The sequence below is a fragment of the Podarcis melisellensis genome (assembly GCF_964234715.1).
Source record: "Podarcis melisellensis genome assembly, chromosome: 16".
NCBI classification, from domain to species: Eukaryota; Metazoa; Chordata; class Lepidosauria; order Squamata; family Lacertidae; genus Podarcis; species Podarcis melisellensis.
The window spans coordinates 4,419,086-4,445,906 of NC_138533.1; the positions used below are offsets into that span (position 1 = coordinate 4,419,086).

Genomic DNA, 26,821 nt, shown 5'->3' on the forward strand with positions numbered 1-26,821 from the left:
ATTCGAACCGCCGACCATGCGATCGGCAAGCCCTAGGCGCTGAGGTTTTACCCACAGCGCCACCTGCGTCCCAATGACCGGGTAGAGGGCCACAAATTGGCAAGTGCAGGAAGATATTTAATATTTGAGATTGAGCTCTCCAGCAAGAGGGGCTGCCTGGCTGGGTGATGGAAACAAAGGGTAGATTTCTGTGTGATGCAATGATCCTTTCTCCCGCCAGAGGGCACATGCCACATTGAATAAGGGAGGCTGAGCTGCCTTGTGTTGCATTTTGCTCAGATTCTCAGGAAATTTAATATCACGGTCCGTGCCAGTGCAGAATTGTGTCTGCGTTGTCCCAACGCTGCTCCTCAAGTTCGCCTTTTCAAAACACTCTAGCATGAAACGGACACACAAACACCCTTTCAGGTTTTTTTATCATTCTTCTTGTTATTGCTAATGATTTGGTTATGACAAGGAGTTGCAGGGAGGGGGGAAATCACATACAAACTTGAGCTGCAGTGAAACAGGGTCTCGGCCCCCGCCCCACATACTTTCCTATATGGGGGAAATCAATAGTGACAGGTTCAGGCAGAGGTCCTTTGTCTTGGGGGTTTTGCAGGCAGGAGGCAAGAGGAGATGTTGATTGCTGGTCTGCACAACTTCCCGGCTTCTTTTAAGCAAGTCTGCTCATGGTGTGCCGTGGAGAAGCTGCAAAGAAATGGGGGAAATAAAATATTTTTAAAGAAGAGGTGGGCTCAACAAGTCCTGTCTATTAGGAAATGCACCCCCTGTTGTGTTAGTGTGCGATGCTAGACCCTGTTCTGCCAAAGGGCTCTTGTGTTGTAAACTCTCCCTTTTCCAACCAAAGGGCCCCTTTGATGCCAGAAGGCTTCTGTGTGCAATCCTGTGTCTACTTTAATCGTTTTTTAAAATCTTGATCTAAATTCTTTTGGGTGTGTATGTTGAAACTGGCTCCCCAAACCAGGGATTAGCCTTCCTTGGACTAGAGGAACTTTTGGCACCGTCAAAAATTTGGCATTTTACAAACTACATCGATTGGATTTGTACTGGGAGAGAGAGATCTGGGCGTCTCTACCAGCTTTTCTCAACCTGTGGATCCCCAGATGTTGTTGAACTACAACTCCCATCACCCCTAGCTAGCAAGGCCATTGCTCAGGGATGATGGGAGTTGTAGTCCAACAAACATCTGGGGACCCACAGGTTGAGAACCACTGTGTGGGGAACCTTCGGCCCTCCAGCTGTTGCCGAACTACAACTCCCATCAGCCCTAGCAAGCATTGGCCCAGTGGCCAGGGTTGCTGCTGCTACTGCTGCTGGGACTTACAGTTCAAATCTTGCTTCTCGCTCCTAAATCAGATATCCAGACCTCTCTCTGTCTTCCCCCCACCCCTCTGACAAGAGGTACGGTCTGTACAGTCCACTCCTGCGGCAGCTTTCCACCCTAGGTAAAGGTAAAGGGACCCCTGACCATTAGGTCCAGTCGTGGCCGACTCTGGGGTTGTGGTGCTCATCTCGCTTTATTGGCCGAGGGAGCCGGCGTACAGCTTCCGGGTCATGTGGCCAGCATGACTAAGCCGCTTCTGGCAAACCAGAGCAGACACGGAAACACCGTTTACCTTTCCGCCGGAGTGGTACCTATTTATCTACTTGCACTTTTTAAAGTTCTTTCGAACTGCTAGGTTGGCAGGAGCAGGGACCAAGCAACGGGAGCTCACCCCATCACGGGGATTCGAACCTCCAACCTTCCGATTGGCAAGTCCTAGGCTCTGTGGTTTAACCCACAGCGCCACCTGCGTCCCTGCTTTCCGCCCTACTTACGTGCAAAACTGTTGACCAGGTAGGTGGGCTTGTTGCTACACAGCAGGGTGGTGAGGCTGCCCAGCGATGCAGTCCCCACGATCTGCACCTCTGAGGTGATTCCCAGAGTGGCATTTTTCTGCAACAGGACAAGAAATAGAGCCGGCAAAAGCAGGTTTGACAACTGCTACATACAATGTTTTCGCTTCATGCTCTCAATATAACTCAAGTTACGTACAATTGTATTTTAAGGTTCCATCTTACTGGATTTCTAATGTGTTTCCTAATATATTCTGCTGTTTTCTTACACTTCAATCCCCGCTGTGGTCTTCACATACGGGAAGTCACTTTTTATAAAAACGTGAAATGGTTTTCAGTCTTCTTTAAAAAGGTACAGGGTCCATTAGGTCCAGTCGTGGCCGACTTGGGTTACGGCGCTCATCTCGCTTTATTGGCCGAGGGAGCCGGTGTACAGCTTCCGGGTCATGTGGCCAGCATGACTGAGCCGCTTCTGGCGAACCAGAGCAGCGCACGGAAATGCCGTTTACCTTCCCGCCGGAGCGGTACCTATTTATCTACTTGCACTTTGACGTGCTTTCGAACTGCTAGGTTGGCAGGAGCAGGGACCGAGCAACGGGAGTTCACCCCATCACGGGGATCTGAACCGCCGACCTTCTGATCGGAAAGTCCTAGGCTCAGTGGTTTAGACCACAGCACTACCCGCATCCCATCAGTCTTCTTTAAAACATTCTAAATTTGTATCTTTTATTATTGCCATCAATTTTGCCATCTCTGTGTATTCCAAGATTTTCACCAACCATTCTTCCTCTCCTCCTTCCATTTCTGTGCACAGAGATTCCTTGCTGCTGCTGTATTCCCACACACTCTCAGTTCTTTAATGGGACAGCACCGATCTCTGGAACTTCCTGCTTATTGACTTTGGTGGTTTTTTTACCATTTTGATTTAGCTGCTCCAACCTAGCTACATAACTCTGTTAGGTACCGTATATTTGTCCTTAAACTTGCTGCAAACTTCCTTCTGACTTCACAGCCACAACCAGCCCTCTGAGTGCCTGTGGGTGTTATATTTGCAACTCAAGATGATACTTCATGCATCTGAAGAAGGAGACCCCAGTCCACAAGTCTTGAAGCTGGAAGCAAGACTCTTCGGACCCCCAGCCCACGCCCAAAATACACCATGAAGGATGAGTTACCCCTCTTTTTGCTCCTTTAGTTGGCACCTATATTTGTTAAACTGCAGTCTGTTGTCGGATGAAACATCTCTAAGCCTGCAACCCCCGCTAGGCCTATTTACCTGAGAGTAAAAACCTTTGAACAAGTGGGGCTTACTTCAGAGCAAACATGCACAGGGTCTGTGCTGTTAAATCGCTTCTAACCGGCTGGTGTCATTTGTTGGTTTATATAACAACAGTTGTATACTGGTATTTGTTCAAGGGGGAAAAAATCAGAGCAGTTTCCAGCAGTCAGACATAAAACCGTACAGTTAAAACTGTGTACATAAAAACCAAAAATTACCGAATAACAAGTTTGCATACAGATAAAAATGTGTAAAGTAAAAAATGCATTTATGTATAAAATAATAAACCACTACTGATCATGTTTGCATTAATTATGTCTAAAAGAACAGTTCAAAGGCAGGGGACGACCCATGATTGCTTTGTTTTGAAATGCTGCATTTAATTATATGTCAGCGTTTCTTTCAGAACCATGAGGACCAGAAACTTAGAATTACTTTTAAGGAAAGGGCCGCAGCTCAGCGGCAGAGCCGATGCCTCGAAAACAGATGGTCCCAGGTTCAGTTTCCGAAGATGGACCTTTGTTATATGGCAGTTCCCTCTGTTCCTGTTCAAATCAGCCCTGTCCTCAAAACATTGAGGACTAGGATCTTGCTGTGCTTTCAGGGCAAGGGCCGTAACTCCAAGCCACATGCCCCCGTGTGCCTAGAACCGCCCCCAGGACACCTGCCGATCCTCACCAAGACAGCTTGGAAGTACGCCTCCAGTTCCTGGCAGGAGGGTAGCGGTTCGGACACCTCCATCTTTCGGGCCACACACCCTTCTGGCTGGCCATGGTACACCATCAAGTGCTGTGGGGGGAGAGAGGGGGCAGAGAGGTAGCATCTTGCAGAGGAAGCCCCCAAACCCCGAATCCCACACTCCCCCCTGTCCCCAGGTCTGATTTTACGGCACTCGGGTCGTTCAGCTGGCTATTGTTTCCGCTACATCTCCGATCCATTTTGCAAAGGTTATTCGTGTTCTCAGCTCTCTCTTTTTAATGGTGTTACGTTAATGTAGGCTATACATTTCAAATAAATAAAAGAGATACTCCCATGCTCTTAAGAGAACCTCAGGGTGGTTTAATTAACTCTAATGCACTTTGGATGCCTTTAAACTTAGAGACCACAGCAAACTATGGCAAGTTCTTAAAGAAATGGGAGTGCCTGATCACCTCATCTGTCTCCTGAGAAATCTCTATGTGGGACAAGAAGCTACAGTTAGAACTGGATATGGAAAAACTGATTGGTTCAAAATTGGGAAAGGAGTACGGCAGGGCTGTATATTGTCTCCCTGCTTATTTAACTTATATGCAGAATTCATCATGCGAAAGGCTGGGCTAGATGAATCCCAAGCCAGAATTAAGATCGCCGGAAGAAATATCAACAACCTCAGATATGCAGATGACACAACCTTGATGGTAGAAAGTGAGGAGGAATTAAAGAACCTTTTAATGAGGGTGAAAGAGGAGAGCGCAAAATATGGTCTGAAGCTCAACATCAAAAAAACGAAGATCATGGCCACTGGTCCCATCACCTCCTGGCAAATAGAAGGGGAAGAAATGGAGGCAGTGAGAGATTTTACTTTCTTGGGCTCCATGATCACTGCAGATGGTGACAGCAGCCACAAAATTAAAAGACGCCTGCTTCTTGGGAGAAAAGCAATGACAAACCTAGACAGCATCTTAAAAAGCAGAGACATCACCTTGCCAACAAAGGTCCGTATCGTTAAAGCTCTGGTTTTCCCAGTAGTGATGTATGGAAGTGAGAGCAGGACCATAAAGAAGGCTGATCGCCAAAGGATTGATGCTTTTGAATTCTGGTGCTGGAGGAGACTCTGGAGAGTCCCATGGACTGCAAGAAGATCCAACCTCTCCATTCTTAAGGAAATCAGCCCTCAGTGCCAGTGGCGTAGCGTGCGTTGTCAGCACCCGGGGCAAGGCAAGTAATTTGAGCCCCCTAACCCGTGGATTTGCGCCCCCTAACCCTAACCCCCAGATGGGCGCCCGGTGCGGCCGGCCCCCCCTGCACCCCCCACGCTACGCCACTGCTGAGTGCTCACTGGAAGGACTGATCGTGAAGCTGAGGCTCCAATACTTTGGCCACCTCATGAGAAGAGAAGACTCCCTGGAAAAGACCCTGATGTTGGGAAAGATGGAGGGCGCAAGGAGAAGGGGACGACAGAGGACGAGATGGTGGGACAGTGTTCTCGAAGCTACAAACATGAGTCTGACCAAACTGTGGGAGGCAGTGGAAGACAGGAGTGCCTGGCGTGCTCTAGTCCAGGGGGTCACGAAGAGTCAGACACGACTAAACGACTAAACAACAACAAACTTAAGAGAGACCTTGCAAAGCTGCTTGGCCTGACAATACTTTCTCTCTCTCTCTCTCTCTCTCTCTCTCTCTCTCTCTCTCTCTCTCTCTCTCTCACACACACACACACACACACACACACACACACACTCTTAGGGGAATGGCAGTAGCTCAGTGAAAGGCTGGCATATTTGCTTGGCATGCAAAAGGTTCCCGGTCCAATCGCCAGTATCTCCAGGAAAATCTCCCTACCTGAAGCCCTGGGCAGCTGCTGTCAGTCGTTGTAGATAGATCCACCACTGGTCTGACTCAAAGCAGCTTCCTATGTTCTTAAATCCACCTTAGTGCGGTTCAGTGACCGCTAAGGCACTACTGGACAATTTAAGGGGACCCCGTTAGGAGATAAAAACAGCAACACTGTCCCCATAGCCTCTTGCGACACTAATTCTGGCCCTACTGGCGATTCTGCAACTCACGTTTCTCAAGTCGCAGGTGATCCCTGGAGCCACGCCTTGTTCGCCCAGTTCGCTGAGCGCCAGCAAGAGAGACGCTTCGTTCTGGACGTTGACTTGGGGAGGGAGGAAGCTGAAGGCATCTCTCTGCCGAGAAAGGAAGCGGGGGGACAGATTGAAATGCGGCAGCCCTGGCCGAAGGTGCTGGATCCGGCCGCCCAAGACTTCTACAGTGGTGGAAGGCAGAACATGCTGGATTCAAACCACCAGGACTTCCACTGATGAAGGCAGAAGGCAGGCGCTGTCTTCATCATTGCCTGTCCTCCATAATAATCTCTCAAAGGACCTGTTGATGGCATTTTACCATTGTACTGTGGAGAGTGTATTAACTTATGGTCTGCGTGTCTGGTTTGGGAGCTGCACAGCCAGGGAAAAAACAATGCTGTACAGGGTTGTAAAGACTGTGGAGAGAATAATTGGGTGCACTCTTCCCACCTTGGATCAAATCTATGCTTCCAGGTGCCATAAGAAAGCTGCAGGATAGTGCACACCCTGGAAATTATCTCTTTCAGCTTCCGCCTTCTGGAAGAAGGTCCAGGGTTATAAAGACTAGGACTAGCCGCCTGAGAAACAGTTTCTACCCAAATGCTATTTTGGTTTTAAACGCAGTGTAAGGTAGTCTCTGTGGGAGTATACGGTGGTGCCTCTGGTTACAAACTTAATTAGTTCTGGAGGTCTGTTCTTAACCTGAAACTGTTCTTAATCTGAGGTACCACTTTAGCTAATGGGGCCTCCCTCTGCTGCTGCACCGCCGTCGCACGATTGCTGTTCTCATCCTGAAGCAAAGTTCTTAACCCGAGGTACTATTTCTGGGTTAGCGGAGTCTGTAACCTGAAGCGTCTGTAACCTGAGGTACCACTGTATTGTATTTAATTATGGGGTATTTTTAGGGTGTTAACCAGGCTGCGATAGCTGGGATAGCAGACTTGTTGCCTTTTGAATGTCTGATATAGTTTTTTTTCAATTTCGTTGTTCTGTATGGGACAATGACAATAAAGATTATGGTATCGCATCGTACCTGGACACAGTCCGCCCGCCCGAGGTAGGTGGCCAGCAGGACTCCCACGATGCTGATGCTGAGAGCTGAGACAGCGCCCACCATCAGAATCACCAGCTTGCGGTTCGAGGCGACGGGAGGCTCTGCCAGCTCAAGGCTGGAGTGGAGAGTCTGAACAAAAAATGGGGAAGGGGGTCAGAAGAGAGAGAGAGAGAAAGAAAAAGGGGGTGGTGGCATCTAGCAGCACCTGAAATCCCTTTTCTAAAATCTGTGACATGTCAGCCTCTTTCCGCATTTGCACTCTGCACATGCTTAAGGGTGCTCTCGTCGCGCTGGAGAACCGAGCCCCGAAGATTTAAATAAATTGGCAGGTCGATAACCGTACGCATTCCCACTCTGGGCGTTTCAACCCCACCCCCTAGCAGGGCAGCAGGCAGAAATCCCACCGGTGCAGCTTTTCTCCCCGCCACTGCGCAGGGCAACCACACAAGGCTGGAAAGAGCTTTCCCTGATGGATTCCTGCCTGCTGAGCAGCAGTTAAAGGAACGGGAGACCCAATGGGGGGTTTAAAAAATGAGGTGGCCTTCCCCCCACTCACTTCTGAAGTGAACTACTTACGTAGGGTGGGCTCTTGAGGTGCAGCCCCGCCGGCCACGATTCGGGGTTCTTGTCCTCGCTCACCATTTTCTCTTCCCCGACGGCAGGGCTGAACGGATCCAGACTTTGGCTTCTTCGTAGGCATGTGAGATGCCAGCGGGAAGCTCTTATAAAGTCTCGGCTGCCTGGCACACAGCCCTGCCAAACAATAGCCCCCTCTGTGCACATCCAAGCTCTCGTGGGGGGACGGAATAAATTTTTGCCGCCTCTCCCCGCCTTCTGCCCCCAAATACCTGCTGCTCAGCAAGGTGCAAAGGCCTTTTCTATAGGGCTAGTTTAGTCTTAAAAAGTAGAGACATCACCTTGCCAACAAAGGTCCGTATAGTCAAAGCTCTGGTTTTCCCAGTCGTGATGTATGGAAGTGAGAGCTGGAGCATAAACAAGTCTGATCACCGAAGAATGGATGCTTTTGAATTCTGGTGCTGGAGGAGACTCTGGAGAGTCCCATGGACTGCAAGAAGATCAAACCTCTCCATTCTGAAGGAAATCAGCCCTGAGTGCTCACTGGAAGGACAGATCCTGAAACTGAGGCTCCAAGACTTTGGCCACCTCATGAGAAGACAAGACTCCCTGGAAAAGACCCTGATGTTGGGAAAGATGGAGGGCACAAGGAGAAGGGGACGACAGAGCATGAGATGGTGGGAAAGCGTTCTCGAAGCTACCTGCATGAGTCTGACCAAACTGCGGGAGGCAGTGGAAGACAGGAGGGCCTGGCGTGCTCTGATCCAGGGGGTCACAAAGAGGCGGACACAACTAAACGACTAAACAACAACAACATAGGGCTAGTTCTGTTTCCACTTGTAGGCTGAGGGTTGCATCCAGGCAAAGCGGGAGGAGACCCCCTGAAATCAATGGCTCTAAGTTAGTCACAGAATTCTAGAGCTAGAGGGGAACCCTAAGGGACATCTAGACCAACCCCTGCCACTTCCCTTAATTTCAATGGGTGCGTTCTGAGTAGGACAAGCATTTGAAATGAACCTTCATCGTATTTTACGGTTAAAAAGGATCCCCGGCTGGGAAACCCAATCCCCTAGTGAGAAAGTGGGCACACTCTGCTCATGCCCTGGTAGACACACTTCTTTTTTCATGCCTTGCTTGGACTCTAGTGTAGAGTGCAATACTGCGAATACCTTTAACCACGAGTTCTAGAATCTTAAGCCTATTTTGAAGGGGACGGCTGTATCCCTCTGTGGCAGATCCCCTGCTTTGCATGCAGAACACCCCTGGTTTGATCTCTGGCGTCTCGAGTTGCGGCTTGGACAACCCCCTTGCCCCAAACCCTGGAAAGCTGCTGCCAGCCAGTGAGGACAATATTGAGCTATATGGACCCCAATGGTCCGACTCAATGTAAGGCAGTCTGTCTATATGTCTCCTCTGTTTGAGTACACACATACACACGCCCCTCCATCGCTCATCCAGGCAAGCAAGAGGCATTGCAGGGGGGATTGCAGGGGCTGAATGACCTCTTGGGGGCCCCCTTCCAACGCTACAATTCTTTGCTTCTTACTTCAAGAGCACAGATTGTTGTGCTGGTTTTTTAAAAGAAATTATCTTCAATAAAGTGACAGGTGTAATTGCAACTGCTGCAGCTTCCTCCAGCGTGGCTGCCGTGTAACAGGCCGATATTCATCTGGTGAAGCCTCTCCCCCCCTAATCCTTACATTCAGCAGGATGTGACCTACTGCTGAATTTCCCCCCGCTGTCGTTCCAAAGCACGCAATAAAAGATGGCAACCTCGTGTTTTGCGGGTGTTCTGATCTACACTTTAAAGGATAGTCAACCCTTTATTCCAGGAGCCCTCTGAGAGGCGGCAGAAGTCGGGGGGTGGAGGGGATGACCGAGGAAAGGAGACTTCGTTCCTCCAGCCAAAAGCTTTCTGGCTTGCGGCCGACTCTCTCAGGTTCCACCACCTGACATGCCGGGAAGAAAAGGCCCTTTTGAAAGAGAGGCTGAGGCTTCCCCGATAACCTCGCTGTTGAAAACGGAGTGGACCCAGGCACAGACGAGGCCCTGTTTTCGGGAGAAACCGCCGCATCACTCGATCGGCTCGGAAAACATCCAAGCGAAAGGCCTTGGCTCTCGGGGAGGGCGGCGGGGTGGAAAGAGACTGATTTCGGAGGCGCATAAAAGCAAGATTGTTTACAGGCTGGTGCACCCCAGTCGCAGCGACAGGACAGCGATGGAGAAGTGGACGGTGGGAGATGAAAATCACTTGGCTCCCCTTGGCAAGGAGGGAGGACAAAGGACAATGACTCCCGGATGAAAGGCGGCGGGGAGGCCTTGAGGACGCTGCATGCTTTAACTTGTTGGTCGCTGTTGTGATAGGAATTTTGAGGTCTTAGATATACTGTCTTGAGCCGCATCGAGGTACACGGACCACCAGTGGTCTGACTCGGAAGCTTCCTATATCAGAACTGAAATAAAAAATTTAAGGCCATTTATATATAATAGGTAAAGGTAAAGGGACCCCTGACCATTAGGTCCAGTGGTGGCCGACTCTGGGGTTGCAGCACTCATCTCGCTTCACTGGCCAGCATGACTAAGCCGCTTTTGGAGAACCAGAGCAGCGCATGGAAACACTGTTTACCTTCCCATTGGAGCGGTACCTAATTATCTACTTGCACTTTGACATGCTTTTGAACTGCTAGGTGGGCAGGAGCAGGGACCGAGCAACGGGAGCTCACCCCGTTGCAGGGATTCGAACCGCCGACCTTCTGATCAGCAAGCCCTAGGCTCTGTGGTTTAACCCACAGGGCCACCCGCATCCCTTTTATATATAATAAATGTTCATAAATGTACCAACCAAGCACGTACATAGTATATGTGGACCACATGTTTGGAGCGGCACAGGAAGACCGCCCTGAAACCGTTTTGACTCCCAAAATGACCAAATGTTTTCTCTGGAAGGAGTGAGGGGGTGAGGGAACCTTCCCATTGTCTCAGGAAATGGGTAATCACCATCTCAAAGAAATGGCCAGAATACTAGGAAAGGTAATCAGATAAGGCATTATCAGATAACCTGACAAACGAGATAAACAATACACTCAGATTTCTGCTGTAGGCCGCCTTTTCTGAGATGTAGGTATGATGTATCTGGGGTGGTGGTCTTGGGTTACACCCCTTCGGTGATGTATATATGATGTATGGAGGGGTGGTCTTGAGCTCCAGGGAAGGGAAATTAAAATGCCTATATAAGCGCAGGAACACCTTGGTTCTGGGTCCTCCTCCTTTCCTGCGTGTGAGGGGAGCACCCTGTTGCAACACATCAATAAAGATCAGGCTTACTAGCTGCTTTGCTTCTCAATATTCTCTGATTGGCCTGTTATTTTCTCCAACCGATGGAGAACCTACAAAGGACTCTATAAGGGTTCAGTGTCCCCCATAAGGGAATAAGGGCAGATTTTGTTTACCACAGAACCATGAGGACTAAAATTTTGCTGAGCACTGTAGCTCTGTCAACTACCATAACCAGGATTTTTGGGGAGGGTGCTTTAAATGTACGAACATACGCAGTCAGAGGCTCTTCCTGTCATATTCCACTTTGGAAAGTTCCCTAGGCAAGGAACCTGTTGTTGTTGTTGTTTAGTTGTGTCTGACTCTTCGTGACCCCCTGGACCAGAGCACGCCAGGCACTCCTGTCTTCCACTGCCTCCCGCAGTTTGGTCAGACTCATGTTTGTAGCTTCGAGAACACTGTCTCACCATCTCGTCCTCTGTCATCCCCTTCTACTTGCGCCCTCCATCTTTCCCAACATCAGGCTCTTTTCCAGGGAGTCTTCTCTTCTCATGAGGTGGCCGAAGTCTTGGAGCCTCAGCTTCAGGATCTGTCCTTCCAGTGAGCACTCAGGGCTGGTTTCCTTCAGAATGGAGAGGTTGGATCTTCTTGCAGTCCATGGGACTCTCAAGAGTCTCCTCCAGCACCATAATTCAAAAGCATCAATTCTTCGGCAATCAGCCTTCTTTATGGTCCAGCTCTCACTTCCATACATCACGACTGGGAAAACCATAGCTTTGACTATACGGACCTTTGTTGGCAAGGTGATGTCTCTGCTTTTTAAGATGCTGTCTAGGTTTGTCATTGCTTTTCTCCCAAGAAAAAATCATGGATCACTGCCTTACCATGGTGAAGGGGCTTGAATAACTCAGAGAAGAAGACGAAGAAGAAGAAGAAGAAGAAGAAGAAGAAGAAGAAGAAGAAGGGGAGGAGGAGGAGTTTTGATTTGATATCCCGCTTTATCACTACCCTAAGGAGTCTCAAAGCGGCTAACATTCTCCTTTCCCTTCCTCCCCCACAACAAACACTCTGTGAGGTGAGTGGGGCTGAGAGACTTCAGAGAAGTGTGACTAGCCCAGGGTCACCCAGCAGCTGCAGGTGGAGGAGCGGGGAATCGAACCGGGTTCACCAGATTACGAGACTACCGCTCTTAACCACTACACCACACCACACCCAAGATGAACAGGTCATAGTGGAGAGTTTTGACCAAACGTGATCCACCTGGAGCAGGAATCGGCAAGCCACTCCAGTATCCCTGCCAAGAAAACTCCATGGACCAAGACAACAGGCAAGGACCCTAGGTGCTTCCATTACTGCTGTGCTACAACTCCCACCAGGGACTGGCCATGCTGACCCCTGGGAGTTATAGGTCAGCAACACATTCCAGGCCGCAGGTCCCCCCCCCCCAACCTTGGTAGAAACATTATTAATAACAATTTTTAAAAAATAGATTGTAATACCATTAATTAATATTAAATAACATGTCCTCAATGGAGCTTGCAGTTGTGAAGGTGCAGGACCAAAGCTGGAAGGTTTGCTCCAGATGTTAAAAAAATCAATTTGTTAGGTCCTGGGTTCAAATGGTCCATTATTACCCAGAATCCCTTGCGCCACTCCCCCAGAATGCTTTGCTCACAGACCTTTTGGCCACTTTCCCCTTCCCTCTCCCAGACTCCTTTGCGCGCCTCCGTTTAAAGGCCACTATCCCAGAATCCCTTGCGGCACCGTCGCTTTCCCTTCGTTCTCCCTCCTGCGAGGAGTTTTTAGACGGACGTTGGCTTTGGTCAATCGCGGCTCAGTCATTATTTTGAATGGCAAGAATACGGCCCGCCTTCCAAGAAGTAGCCTACCAATAGGAAGATGAGGTGAGAAGCCTCAGGGGGGGGAACTCATTTGAGTGACACGGATTTCTCCCAATAAGCCTGGTGGTTGGTTTGTTCGTTTTAAAAGGCACGAAGGACAGCCAATTAGAATGGTAGAACGTGAGGCGGTATTTCCCTCCCCCTGCAAGCCCCGCCCATCTCCCCTGCCGAATACTAATGGGAGGTTCTTGTCTGAGACGCGCCGCCTCAGCAAATGGGCACCTGCTGCCGTTTCTGTATTCCCTCAGGTGTCCAGCGAATGAAATTAAAGCCCAGCCTCCCTGAAGGCTCGCAGCCAATAGAAAGGCTTGTTTGGCGCCCAGCTGAGTGGCAAGCAGCCGTAGCCAATAGTTAGCTGGATATCTCGGAGAATGATAGATGTCTTAGCCAGTAGACGCTGGCCGGTGGGAGGCTCCCCCAGCTGACTACATCTCTCCTCCAGCCTCGGCTTGGCAAAGCACCAAGTAGAGAGCGGATGAGGAGGGCGCGAACCACTTGAGCGGCAGGCCGCGCAGCCAGTAGGGCTGCCCAGCGAGCGGAACGCCTCCGACGAGGAACGAGTTCGGCGAAGGCGGAACGTCGCCTTTGACTGATAGCCCCATTCGCCCAATGGCGGGCGAGGAGACCGGGAGTCTTCCTTGACCGACGTCCCGTTCGCCCAATGGAGCGCCAGGCAGCCGGGAGGTCATCCTCAGAGCGGCAAGCGGCCTCGCCAATGAGGGGACCCGGGGCCGGGCCGGAGCGGAGAAGCAGGAAGCGGCCGAGGAGGCGGAGGCCGCTCCGCAGTCGGGAGAGGGGCCTGGCGGGGAGCCTGAGGAGCCGCTGGGCGAGCTGCCCCTCTCCGAGACGGACACGACGCCGGGCCGCTCCAGGGAGCCGGAGCCGAGCAGGTAGGCCCGAAAGGCCTTCCCCTTTAAGGGGTGGGGCCTCGCCAGGCCCCGCCCACCAGGCCTCGATTAAAGGGGTGGGGGCGCGGAGGGAGGTTTATGGGGGGCACCTCAAAATGGGGGGGCTTCTGCATTGATGGGGTCGTGGGGGAGTAATGGGAAGGAGGGTCTGGGAGGGGCAGTATCTCAGCATAAATGGATTGGGGGGTCCCAAAAATCTGGGGATGGGGGGCAAGGCCCCCCCCCCCACCAAGGTTGCTTCTCTGGGGGTTATAAGTGGGGGGAGATGCAGGAGAGGCTGGTGGTTTTCATCTCTCAGTGGATAGTAACTTAAATAAACTGGGGAGGTTCTGGTATTTGGGGGGGCATTTCAGTCCTGCTTTGAGGGGGTGGGAATTTGGGTGTGTGGAGGGGGGTTCCTCCTCCTCCCTCCTGCAAAATATAGAGGAAAAGAGCAAACCCCCCAATATGGGATGGATTTTTTTGGGGGGCTGAACTTAAAATGTGGGAAGGGGTGACCCCCCAATCAAGGTTGCTTCTCTGGGGGTTACAAGTGGGGGGAGATGCAGGAGAGGCTGGTGGTTTTCATCTCTCAGTGGATATTAGCTTAAATAAAGTGGGGAGGTTCTGGTATTTGGGGGGGCATTTCAGTCCTGCTTTGAGGGGGTGGGAATTTGGGTGTGTGGAGGGGGGTTCCTCCTCCTCCCTCCTGCAAAATATAGAGGAAAAGAGCAACCCCCCCATTGTGGGATGGATTTGGGGGGGGGCTGAAGACTTAAAATGTGCCAAGGGGTGACCCCCCCCCAACAAAGCCCTCTGGGGAGGACAGAAGGCAGAATAACATGGTGGTTTGCCTCCTTCAGTGCATCTCGGTGTAAATAGGTCTTGGGGTGGGGGAGAGACCTCAAAATGGAGTGGGGCTGGTCCACTTCGGTCCTGTTTTGAAAGAGGAGGAAGTGTAGAGGAGGGTGGTGTTTTCTTATGTTTCCTACTCACGAAAACAAACTTGGGGTGGAAATGTGCTCACGATGGGTGGAAGGGTCCGTTTCAATTTTGCTTTTGAGAGGTCAAGCAGATTTTGGAGAGGGGAGGAGGGAGATGGGTGCTGTCCCCCCCCAACTCCAAAAATCCATGTATCTCAACAGAAACCTGGAACTGCAAGGAGTGGGGAGGGTCTCAGACTGGAGGAGATTTGGGCATCTGAGTTCTGCTTTGAGAGGAAAGGAAGATGGGGTGCTCCCTCCTGAAAAACCTGGGGGGTGGGAGAGATCTCAAAATGGGATGGTGGGGCTATGCATGAAAATGATATTGAGAGCAGCGTGGGGAGAAGGGAGTCCCTGTGACAGTGTAGAAATCCAAAAATCCTTTAAAAAGCACCTCGACAACTTCAACACTAAAAAAAGCTAACCTGGGGGTAGGCTGTATGAATTGTGCATTGATTTGTAATGATTTGTTGGGTCTCTGGACTGTAATAAATGATTGATTGAATGAAAAAAAGCTCAACAACTTTGGTTGGCCCCTCACGGCCCTTCACTTCATCAAATCTGGCCCTCTTTGAAAAAAGTTTGGACACCACTGATATAGAGTATCTCAACATAAAAATGAAATGGGGTTGCGGGGGGCAAAATAGGGAGAAGGATGCAGCTCAGTCCTGATCTGAAGGCGTAGTAAAGGAATATGGAGGAGGGACCTGGAATTTCTCCCTCCCTGTATATATTAAAGAAATGGAGGGGGGTGCATAGGTTAGTAATAGACCACACGCTTTGCATGCAGAAGGTCCCAGGATAAATAAACATTTTAGGGGAGCGGAGTAGACTTGAGAGAGCAATGCCAGATTTTAACTCTTTTAAATAAGTTAAACTGTTTTATTCCTTCTCTTCAACCCTGCCCCCCACAGCAAAACTAGAAAAAAACAACCCTGGGAGACTAAAAGGGGGTGGAGAGCAACTTCTAGATCCCTTCTCTTCTCTGCCCTCCCCCCAAAAAAAAATCACAGGAAAATTTTAATATTCCCACACACAGTTATATATAAAACATATAGTTTATTGAGTGGGGTGAACAACTTCATTCTCTCAAGATTGGGGGTTGGGTGAAAGAAAAAAATTTCCTCCGAAGATACACAACAGTTGTGATGGGGTGTTTTTGTGAGGGCGTGAGACTTCCTTCTCCCAGGACTTCGTGGAGGTGGAAGAGAAGAAATCTTGAGAGGTTTGCCATCACCCCTTATTGAATTCTGTATCTCACCAGCAGCCAACTGATACCTAAAACCTGAAAAATAAATCAATTCCTCGCGTAAATAAATATCGGGTTGTTGTTGTTTGCCTGTTTGCAGACAGTTTGTATTTGTAGTCTGTTGAGTAGGCAGAACCCTCCTTCTACCTCCAAACTGAAAATAAATCCTGGAGGAAAAGCAGGAAAATCTTCCTTAAATTGTGGTTTTGCGCTACGTCAGGGTCTGGGGGACCCGTGGCACTCCAGGTATTGTCAGTCTCCCCCAAATTCCAATGGCTATTAGTCTGGCCATTTCAGCAACATCTGGAGGACTGGAGATCTTCTAAAACTTCCCACTAGGTCTCTGAAATTGATGCCAGTTTGGCCATCCATGTTTTTGAGTTGCGTTGGACACCGTTAATTCTGTGTCCCAAATTCCCAGCAGGTTCGCGTATGCTTTAAATGGGTGCCGGTAATTTCTGTGAACCGGCATTCCTGATCAGAGCATGGGTGCTGACATTCAGGAATTGAAATGCAAACTCAACAGCAATGAAAATGGCAGGGTGGAGGGGGCTGGGAACCAAGAACCCAAAAGATAGTTAGCATGTCAGGAAGAAAGCAAGGCTCCTCCTTGAGATGCTAACTTTCTGCTTTCAGGGATTTTTTGCTATGTGACTTTCCATCGCATCTTGAAATTGTACAGTCAAGGACAGGCATTGCAACGTGGTTCTCCTTGTTTCGTATCCTGGCCTTGTTTGTTGCGTTGGCCCTGAGAGCAGATGCTAGTCAGATAACGTGGATTTTTAAAGCTCCACAGGTTCCCTGTCTCTCTGCCCACTATGCTAATGTTGAGACCCTTGAAACGCAACACCAAGCCTGCCAATTTTTTTTTATTTTCTGTTTTCTCCCTTTAAAAATTGCACTTTTCCTGGCTTTCCTTTCCTTCCCCACTTGGGTGTCTCCGTGGAAGTTACCAGATGGTCGAGGCTTAAGTCTCTTAAAGACAACTGGAATTTAATCGCGTGCCAGACTTCAGCTGAAGGCCACAGCAGACGGGTTTTTAATCTGAAATATTAAAACGGTTCAGGTTGGGGGTGCAGGGGCAAAGGAGGGAATGGAAAAGGGGGGTTCTAGATTGAACCGCCAGGGTACAGAATTTGAGCCCTGGGCAGCAGAGTGCAAGACTGGGTTGTGTTGATTTGGGAGCTGTCCGATTTCAGGTGCCTCTTCCACCTCCCTTAGAGGTGTGGGGTTTGGTGGTTGGAGATGTGGGGTGGGGGTCTGCTTGCCCCAACAGCATCATATTAGGACCTCCTGATCCTTTTGATCAATCTCTGAGGGGAGTCACTGTTTGTGGTCCCCATTACTTGGGTGCCTCCCAGGAGCCGTGCATTCAGCGCAGTGGAATTCCCTTTAGACAGGCCCTCCTCAACCCGGTGAACCTCCGGCACTAACATAAGACTTTTAAAAATTGTGGCAGGCTTTTTAATCGAACTCTGGTTTTCATAGTTTTAACTTGTTTTGGCTTCATTGCCTCCTGGAGACAACTGTATTCAAGCGGGATATAAATTGTCGAAATGAATAATAAACAATCGTCTAAATCAGGGTCCGTCTACCTTGTTGGACTACAACTCCCATCATGTCTGGCCCGCATAGTCAGGGATGATGGGAATGGTAGTCCCAACAACATATAGGGACCACGGATGAAGATCACTGATCTGAATAATCTTCAAGTGTGCCCTTCTGCACACCCTGGCTGCCTTCTATATTGGGGGTAGGAAACTGCTTTTGTGCCCCTCCGCTCAATGTTGCTGGGACTCCCAAATCCCATTAGCCCCAGCAACCAGCATCTCCAGAGGTTAAGGAAGTCCTGCTGCAGATGCCACTGGGATCGAACTCATAGACTTCTACATGCAAGGTGGTCGCTCTGCCACAGGGCTTCTCTTGAAGATGAAGTAAGATTCTAGTCCTCAGGGTTGTGAATGAATGGTTGGCTTTCAATTGTTAGTCCTCCTAGCTCAGGCTGCCTACACTGGCTGGCAGTGCCTCTCCAGGGTTTCTGGCATGGATCTTGCCCAACAATGCCAGGGCTTGAACGCGGGACATTTTACCTGAGCTTGAGGCCTTCATCTCAGGAGCTCGGCCTCAAATGCCCAGGAGCAGAAATGGGCATCCCAGGTTGTCTCCTGAGTTGCAGTGATCTTTAAAACAGCCTCCACCCCCCTGTAAACTCCACTCCCAAAATGCCAAGGGAGAGACTAAGATGACAGGATGAATCCTAACAGGTTTTGTAGCTCCTTCCAGCCGATCCCGTGCGCTGCAAAGCTCTTGCAGAATGGCTGTCCCCGCCTCTGACTCTGCCCCTTTTTGCAGCCAGGGCTGAGGTTGGCACAGCGGCCTCCGTCCCAGGCCTTGTTTGTTGTTTTTTGTCCATTCCCCAAGCCTCGCCTGGCGTGTTGCATCTTGCTTCGCGAGCTGAGGAGATGAAAAAAGCTGGGCTTGTCCGTCCATCGCTGCCTCCCGGGCCAGGCGATCGGTGTTGGTTGTGTGTTTAAATCCTTTTTAAAAAGAGGGAGAGGGGGGGGGACCTATTTCCATCATTGGCACGTTTACCCTTCCCTCTGGAGTAAGCTTGGTGGTAGTGTACCTGCTTCGATTGCAGAAGGACTCAGGCTCAATCTCCAAAGACGTCTCCAGGCTGGGTTGGAAGAGATTCCCTGTTTGAAATCCTCGGGACCCACTGCCAGTCAGTGTAGACTATACTGGGATAGGTCTGACTCAGTAAAAGGCAGCTTCATGTGTCCCTGTTTAAACAAGTCCTTTGTTCAGAACACGAGGACTGGAAGCTTACTGGAATCTTTGGGGAAGGACAGCAGCACAGTGATGGAGCATTGGCCTTTGCTTGCAGAAGTTCCAGTCCCTGAAGGCATTTCCAAGGAGGGCTGGGGAGAGACTTCCTGCCTGAAACCCTCTAGAGCTGCTGCCAGTCAGTGTAGACACCTCTGAGCTAGGTGGGCCAATGGTCTGATGTGGTCTAAGGCAGCTGCCTGTGTGGTTTTATTGCACACCCGTAGGAAAAGGTAAAGGGACCCCTGACCATTAGGTCCAGTCATGGCTGACTCTGGGGTTGCGGCACTCATCTCGCTTTATTGGCTGAGGGAGCCGATGTACAGCTTCTGGGTCATGTGGCCAGCAGGACTAAGCCGCTTCTGGTGAACCAGAGGAGCGCACAGAAACACCGTTTACCTTCCCTCCGGAGTGGTACCTATTGATCTACTTGCACTTTGACGTGCTGTCGAACTGCTAGGTTGGCAGGAGCAGGGACCGAGCAACGGGAGCTCATCCCATCGCGGGGGTTCGAACCACCGACCTTCTGATTGGCAAGCCCTAGGCTCTGTGGTTTAACCCACAGTGCTACCCGCGTCCCGCACACGTGTAACTTGAGTGCAAACAACTGCAGCAACAGCAACGACAAAAGGGCATTAGGTCTCTGTCCATAAGGAGCTTACAGTCAGAATGAGGAAGGGGGGATTTTTATTGGCCTCATATAGGGGGTGAAGGAGGGAGGAAATTGGAGTCTCTGGGGAACCACCGTGGTCTGCCTTCCTCCTGTGCCTTGGGCCAGCTGCTACATACTCTCCATGCTCAGCACCAGAGCCCCACTGCGCACATGCGCCCCATGGGAGTTGGGGCCCATGCTGTGCAGCTGTTCCTAGCAGGTGGGGTGGGAAGCAACAGGCAGTGGAGGGCAGGCCACACAAAGCCTTCCCTTTCCCCAACAAACTCAAAAGGCCGAAAGGAAGCCTTGTTAGAAGCTCCCTTCTGGATATATATTGGATTCTCTGCATTAGAGTAAAACCCCCCCTTTCATTCAGGAGAAGAATGGAAGCTAATTTGCGATGACAATGCTTCCTTTTGGGTGGGTAGTTGTCCCGCATTTAACCCAACAATGCCTGTATTTAAACCTAAAATCTTTAAGAGGAGGTCCGGCTATCGGAGGCGATGGCTTGGAAGAATACCCCTTTCCTTTCACAGCCCCTGATTTTTTAGATGCTGATTTTCCTTGATAGGTCTTTAGATATCCTGCTGGAATCTCAAATGGCTGGGCCTGGTGGGTTCCTTTCTGCATTAACCCCCACCCCCAAGGTAACTTCTGAAAAGGGAGGTGGCTAGGTTTGTTTCTCTGAGTGATTTTCTCTCTCACATACACACACACCACATGTGTGCGCACACTCTTAACATTACTTTGATTTCCTTGGTTTATTGTTGTTGGGACAATAACCTGTGTTAGTTGCTTGCTATTAATTTGAATTTGTTCTGATTTTGCAGTGTGCTCAGAACATCCAAATAGTGCATGTATTTGTGTGTGCATGAAAAGGTCACTGTGAAGGATTGCAGCCTTTCTCAACCCTTGGGTCCCCAGATGTTGTTGAACTACAACTCCCATCACCCCTAGCTAGCAAGACCAGGGCTCAGGGATGATGGGAGTTGTAGTCCAACAACATCTGGGGACCCACAGGTTGAGAACCGCTGGATTACAGGATTGCTCAGCCTTCCAAGGCAACTGGAAGAATTAGCTAGCCCTGGCGCCCTCCAGATGTCTTGAACTACAACTCCCACTAGGATGGGAGTTTTCGCCCCTAACATAGAGGCCCAGTGTGTGGCGTAATGGCTAGAGACTAGGGAACTGGGAGAGACCAGGGTTCAAATCCCCACTCGGCCACAAAACTCACTGTGTGTAGCCTTGGACCAGTCATTAACTCTCAGCCCAACCTACCTCACAGGGTAGTTGTGGCAATCACTTGTGATCGAGTCAGATTGTCTTACATGAACACAGTTTTAGCTGTGTGTCCATAAGTGACTGTGGAGGCTAATTCTGGATCCACACGTCCTTCCACAGTGAGGACATAGGTTTCCGGGCTGGAGTTGATCACAGTGAGCGTTTGCCAAATGTGCCTTTGTCTCAGCTCGTTTCACCCTTACGTCCTGAGTTTGTGCTTCTTCAAAGTCCATGACACCTAGGATCGATCACAGCTGTGTGATCTTGTACTAATTGCAGGATAAACATATTTTTTAGATTAAGTTCTGCAGTGGGAATCAGGCCCCCTCCGGCTGTTTAATGATGAGTTAGCCTGGCTTTTTAATTTGCTGAATGATAACAGCGAGGTTTGAAGAGACATTAGTCTACTCCAGTGCCTGGACTAGAGGTGCTTTCTGGAGATATTGAAGGAACTGTAAAGGGGTTTTGAAACTGGGATAAAAGCCACCAGCCCTTGTTAAAAGAGAAGATGGCTGCTTTCATTCCCTTTTGCAGTAATGCACCAGATAGTCTGGAACAGGTGCTCTGAGCTCAGGCTTCCAAGGTAGGTTAAAAATAATGAGAATAAAAGGTTTCTTTGGCTATGTTAGAAGCAAGAGGAACAAGCAAGTGGTAGGTCCTCTGCGTGGAAAAGTCGGGAAAATGCTACTGGATGGCAGAGAGAAGGCAGAACTGCCCAATGCCTTCTTTGCCGCTGTCTTCACCTGAAAAGAAAGCAATGCCCAATCTGGTTAAAATGAAATAAACAATGCAAAGGAGGAGGAGGAGCCCAAACTCATTTCTTTGTTTTTTTGATAGAGTTACAAGCTTGGTGGATCAGGGGGGTGCTGTGGACGTAGTATATCTTGATTTCAGTAAGGCTTCTTATGAAGTCTGCCATAATATAGCTAGAAAAATGTGGGCTGGATGAGGTACCTGTTAGGTGGATTTGTAGCTGGCTGACTGAACCCAAAGAGGGCTCACAAATGGTTCCCCGTCATCTTGGAAAAAAATGATGAGTGGGGTGCCACAGTGTTCTGTCCTGGGCCTGTTGGTGTTCAATGATGTCTTTATAAATGACTTGGGCAAAGGAATTGAGTGGATGTTCATCTAATTTGCAGGTGACTCCAAACTGGGACGGGTAGCTTATGTTGCAGAAGACAGAATCTGGATTCAAAATTACTTTCATAGATTGGAGAAGTAGGCTAAAACTAGGAAAATGAATTTCAATACAGTGGACGCTCAGGTTGCGAACGTGTTCACCGTGAGGGAGGCACGTTCGCAACCCGCAGCACCACTTCTGCGCAAGCACAGGTTGCGCTTCTGCACATGCACAACTGCCGAAACCCAGAAGTAACCCATTACGATACTTCCGGGTTTCAGTAACCTGAAGCGTTTGTAACCCGAGGTATGACTGTAGTGACAAATGTTAGGTTCTGCACTTAGAAATAACAGCTGCACAAATATAAGATGGGGGACAACGAGCTTGCCAGTAGTACAAATACAAAAGTTACCTTTGTGTGTGCACAGACTCGCATACCACCATCCAGGAATTATCAGGATCTAAAGATCCAGTCCAGCTATGAATATTAGTTTCACAACAACCCTGTAGGTAGGTTAAGCTGAAGGAGAGTGGCCTGAATTTCTTGGCCGTTGCCTGAGGCAGATTACTAACTTACTCTTTAAGGTTTTGAGGGGGGCAGAGTCAGACTTTGTGTACAAGTGTCCTAGTTTTGAACAACTGTGTTCAAAACTATTAATATTACACCAGCCTTGAAAGGCAGGGCCGCCCTGATTCTTCTTTCCCACCCCCATTCCTCACAAGGGGGCTCACTGAATTATTCTTTTTGGGGGGGGGTCGAGGTGATGTAATCTTTTTTTATATATATACATTTTTATTGGTTTTTTAACATATCAGTTCCAGCAGTCATATAACTTAACTTTCATCTTATACAATGTTTTAGACTTCCGCCAACACCTCTGATGATTTTCCGTTCTTTATCACTTATTCTGCATATCTTAATTTCTCTATTACTCTTAGTTGTCGTTAACTAATAGTTCTTCTCATAGTCTTCCTTGCAATATTTAGAATAGCCCACCTTGCAAACCTACTAGCGTAATCTGTTCATCACAATTACTTTTCAAATAATTCATATATTTACTCCAGTCTTCTAAGAATCTCTGGTCCCGCAGGTTTCGAATCCGATGTAATCTATGTCTATGCAAATGCTAGACTGGAATTCTAGACTGGAATGCACGTATTTCACCTTTCCCAAAGGAAGTATTCACCAGGCTGCCTCATTTCCCCCCGCTGTGTTTGGGCAACCTTTCCTAAACCTGCCTTTATTTTGGTTCAGAGGGTCTGCAGCTGACTGCCACTGGGTCAGATCCCCAAACACACCTCTCCGGAGTGTTGTGCTGTGTGCCCCTCTGCACAGCCCCAGAGGCAAAACCGGGTGTGGCAGTGGGCCTTGGCCTAAAACTCTTCGTTTTCTTGGAGGCCCAGTCCTGACGGGCAAAACCACCAAATGCTTCTGAATGCCTCTTGCTGAAAATCACAGGAGAGGAGATTTGCGCTCGGGTCCTTGCGGGCCTCCTGCTGCAGCAGATGCTGGCCCAGATGGGCCTCCTCTGGCCCAATCCAACAAGGCTATTTGTGCAGACCCTCCAGGTCCAAGGGCAGGCTATCCTAGGTTCCTCAGGGCATTTGGCCGCTGTGAAAACAGGGTGCTGGGCTGGAAAGGGCCCCCTTTGGCCTGATCCTGCAGCCAGGTTCTTCTGTTAACGCTAGTTGCTGACCAGGGTCAGCTGGTGATTGCTGCTCCCCACTTCCTCAGTGAATTGTGCAGACCTGCAAGGCTTTTTCCTCCCCCCCCCCCATGCAAAGGTAGCTAAATCTATGCCAAATTTCTCGGCTTCCGGCCTGGCCGCATGGCAGGAGCCCTACCTGCTAGTTGCAGAGCGCGGCTGGCAGAGGAGGAGGAGAATGTGCCGTGGCAAAGGTAGGCCTGGCGCCTGCTCCCTTGCTCAGCTCCCATGGGAATTTGGTGCTTGTTTTGCTCGTTCTCGCGCCCCCCCCCGCCGGCATCCCTCCCATCGCAGCTGTCCCTGTCGAGCCCTGACCTCATGAGCTCACGCTGGGAAGCCGAACCCAGCGGCCTGCCCCTTTGCGCTCTAGAAGCAGCCGCTGGCTCCCCTGCCCGTCGGTCGCCAGGAACCGGAGGCCCACGTCCGCCCCCTTTACCCCCCCTCTCCGTTCCTGCTTGATTCCTTTTCTCCCTCGGCTCCTCCACCCCACTGCTCCAGGAAAATCTCCGTAAGGTTAGTGCTGCCTTTTTAACAGGTTCCTCCTGCTCTGCCACTTGACCAGAGAGGAACCACCAAACACGCCCTTGCTCTCCCCACCGCCAATTCCCAGGTGCTCCTTGGGAGCTTCGCAGGGTGGGGAACGCCAAGCAGATCTTCCCATTACTCCCCGCCCCACCAACCTCCTGTGGGGCGGAGGAGTATCTGCCCCACATACTCCTTAGGGCCTTTCTTGCTTTCCCCCCTATTGCAGCAAGAAGTTTTTAGTGCTGCTTAACGTTGCCTGTTGTGTCCGTGTGCTGATGAAACCTGAGTGTGCATTGGAAACTAGACCTAAATAGAGACCTGCTTCCAGCCGGCATCCTGTTGGAAACAGCGGCTGCAATGCATTCAAAGCACATGGAAAGCACATTCCCTGCCCCAACTCTGCCCACCCACCAGTTCTGGGAGCGGAAGTTAATCCCTTGCAGAGCCACAGTTCCCGGCACCCTTCGCAAACTACAGTTCCCAGGCTTCTTTGGGCGAAGCCATGTGCTTCGAGTGACCTGCAAAAAACCCATAGGTGTGGCTTCAGGCAGGCCGTCCTCTTCTTTCTAGAATCTGGTTTTTTGAGGTACAGTCATAGCTTGGGTTACAGACGCTTTGGGTTGCGTGATTTCAGGTTGCGCACCATGCCGAACCCAAAAGTACTGGAACGGGTTACTTCCGGGTTTTGGCGTATGCTCAGAAGCTCCAACCCGCGCATGTGCAGACGGGGCGCTGCGGGTTGCGGGCGCTGTGGGTTGTGAACTTGTTTCTCGCACTGATCACAACCCGAGCGTCTACTGTACACTGTTACTAAACATGGGGGCTCCATTTTGCTATACTGCCTGCTGATAGGCCTGCTCTCGCCCCTAAATTCAGACTTAATTCTTCTTTTTTTAAAAGGTGCCATTTTGAAAAGGAGCACTGTCCAGCACTTAAGGTGTGTTCAGTGTTTTTGGGAAGGTAAGACTCATAACCCACAAGCTAGATGCTTAGAGATGGATATTTAGGGGGCAGTGATAAGGTCCAGGCCTCTCCCCAGGACTATATCATCGGAGAACTAGGGTGGTAGAGAACGAATGTTCGCCCCAGTTTAAATTTCTCTTTTTAGACCCACACCTTGTGCTGACATGCTCACTTTTCACCATGGGTTTGCGAAGCACCATTGGCTCATGAACCGCCCCTCTTTACCCGGCGTCCTCAACGTGGCATAGTCTCTAGGGACCTGTACCACGTTACTTTATTTAATTTATTAATTCAGATTCTATACCGCCCTTCATCCTAGGATCACAGGGCGGTTTATAATAGAAAAACACAGAAATACATAACACAGTAACAAAGAAAAACAATACACCCCCTCCCTAGTTAAAAAGGCCATAGATTTTTTAAAAATTAAATTTGTATACCATACTTTTCTGACGGTGTAGGATGCATGGCCTTTAGCTGTACTGAGTTGTGTGTTGTTGGTGGGGACACAATTTATGTTTTTCTTTTGCAAGGGCTGGCTGGCACTTCCAGGTTGGGGTATGTCAGAAAGGGATCTTGGAGGGGGAGATTTGTGATGTGCTGCTCTTTATAACTCATCTCCCTCTCACTTCTCTCAAGGACCCCACCAAATCATCTCATGGATATTCAAACGTTACCTTTAGCCCTGCATCATAGAATTATTGGGTTGGGAGGGATCCCGAGGGTCATCTATTCCAACCCCCTGCGACGCAGAGGGCGTCGTTATCATCAAGCAGTCTTCGTGTTTGTGTGAATCTTGAACCTTGTTGCATTTTATTTTATTTTTTTAATGACACCATCAGGGCCAACTAGGGTTGCCTCCTTTTATTTCCCCCTTCCTGGCAGAGTTCCTGAGCCTTTCAAACAGCTATGTAACAGAAATTCACCATGAGCGGCTTTTCCCAGTGCTGAAGAGTTGTAAAGAGGTGATTGTTGGATTGTCTCCCTGGGGATATTCACATTCAGTGAGTGTGCCTGCGTACCAAGGAGTCGACCGGCACACTCGTACAGTTATTTGCATGTAATGCTCTGTGAGTCAAAATAAAATAAAAATAAAATTTGTCAGTAGCACCTTAGAGACCAACTAAGTTTGTTCTGGGGACAGTCATAGCTCTTGTTACGTTTGCTTCATGATACGTTTTTCCAGGTTGCGTCCCGTGGCGACCAGGAAGTACCGGAAAGGGTTACTTCCGTGTTTTGCCACTCGCGCATGCCCAGATGCGCAAAATGACGTCATGCGCAGAAGCGACGAATCGTGACTCGCGCATGCGCAGACACGGATTGCGTTCCTTTCAGCTTGCGAACGGGGCTCCGGAACGGAGCCACTATATAATATTCACTATATATAGTATTCACTATATATATTCGCAACAACTATATAAGCTTTCGTGTGCATGTGCAGCTGTGCACGCAGTAAGCGCATGCAAAGACTTGTGCCTGTGTTCTGTGTCATGTGTGAACAAACCTGTGTCACGGTGCGGGAAGGGAGACTACCCTCATGCTCAATAAAAGAGGTTGCCTGGAAGCGCCCCCAAATCACCCCTGACCTATTCCCCTGGCAGCAAAACATTTTGTTTAAAAGCTCTTGCTTTAAAACAGTTTAGTCAGGCTGAAATAGCGGCGGGTGGCCAGGGAGCGGGAGGGCGGCCATCTTTTTTTCCTTCAGCCTTCTTCCCCTCGACACTTTTAACAGCAGCCTGACTTGCTGCAACGTAACCCGGCGAAGAAGCCTTTCCCCCTCCGTTTCTGCCCAGAGGAAGCTTCCCCTGCCATGCCGGCGGCAAGCCGACACGAGGGGAGAGGCATCCTACTCCGGGGCCTGGTCTGGGCCTTGTCCTAGGCCTCCTGGTCCCTTTCATCGTGAGCCACACTCTCCTGGCCT

General features: G+C 49.8%; 2 protein-coding genes across 3 annotated transcripts in view; one reads left to right on the plus strand and one right to left on the minus strand.

Moving 5' to 3' along the window:
- Positions 1-415: 415 nt before the first annotated feature.
- LOC309358549 (uncharacterized protein) lies at positions 416-12,663 on the minus strand. The gene is made up of 10 exons (XM_081891812.1): positions 12,307-12,663; positions 9,729-9,987; positions 8,349-8,415; positions 7,807-7,837; positions 7,535-7,711; positions 6,938-7,087; positions 5,884-6,006; positions 3,797-3,907; positions 1,822-1,939; positions 416-690 (listed from the first exon to the last, which is right to left on the minus strand). The coding sequence occupies exons 2-10, from the start codon at positions 9,934-9,936 to the stop codon at positions 656-658; spliced, it is 1,020 nt and encodes a 339-aa protein (XP_081747938.1). The 5' UTR covers positions 9,937-9,987; positions 12,307-12,663; the 3' UTR covers positions 416-655.
- A 339-nt stretch (positions 12,664-13,002) lies between these two features.
- Positions 13,003-26,821, plus strand: part of ZNF687 (zinc finger protein 687) — a 36,425-nt gene continuing 22,606 nt past the window's right edge. Inside the window, exon 1 of one of the 2 annotated variants that reach the window (XM_081891317.1) lies at positions 13,003-13,598. In XM_081891317.1, coding sequence (XP_081747443.1) covers positions 13,370-13,598 — 229 coding nt within the window. In that variant the 5' untranslated portion in view covers positions 13,003-13,369. Of the gene's footprint in view, positions 13,599-23,505; positions 23,926-26,821 lie in introns of those variants that run through there. The other variant, XM_081891318.1, reaches the window with a different exon arrangement.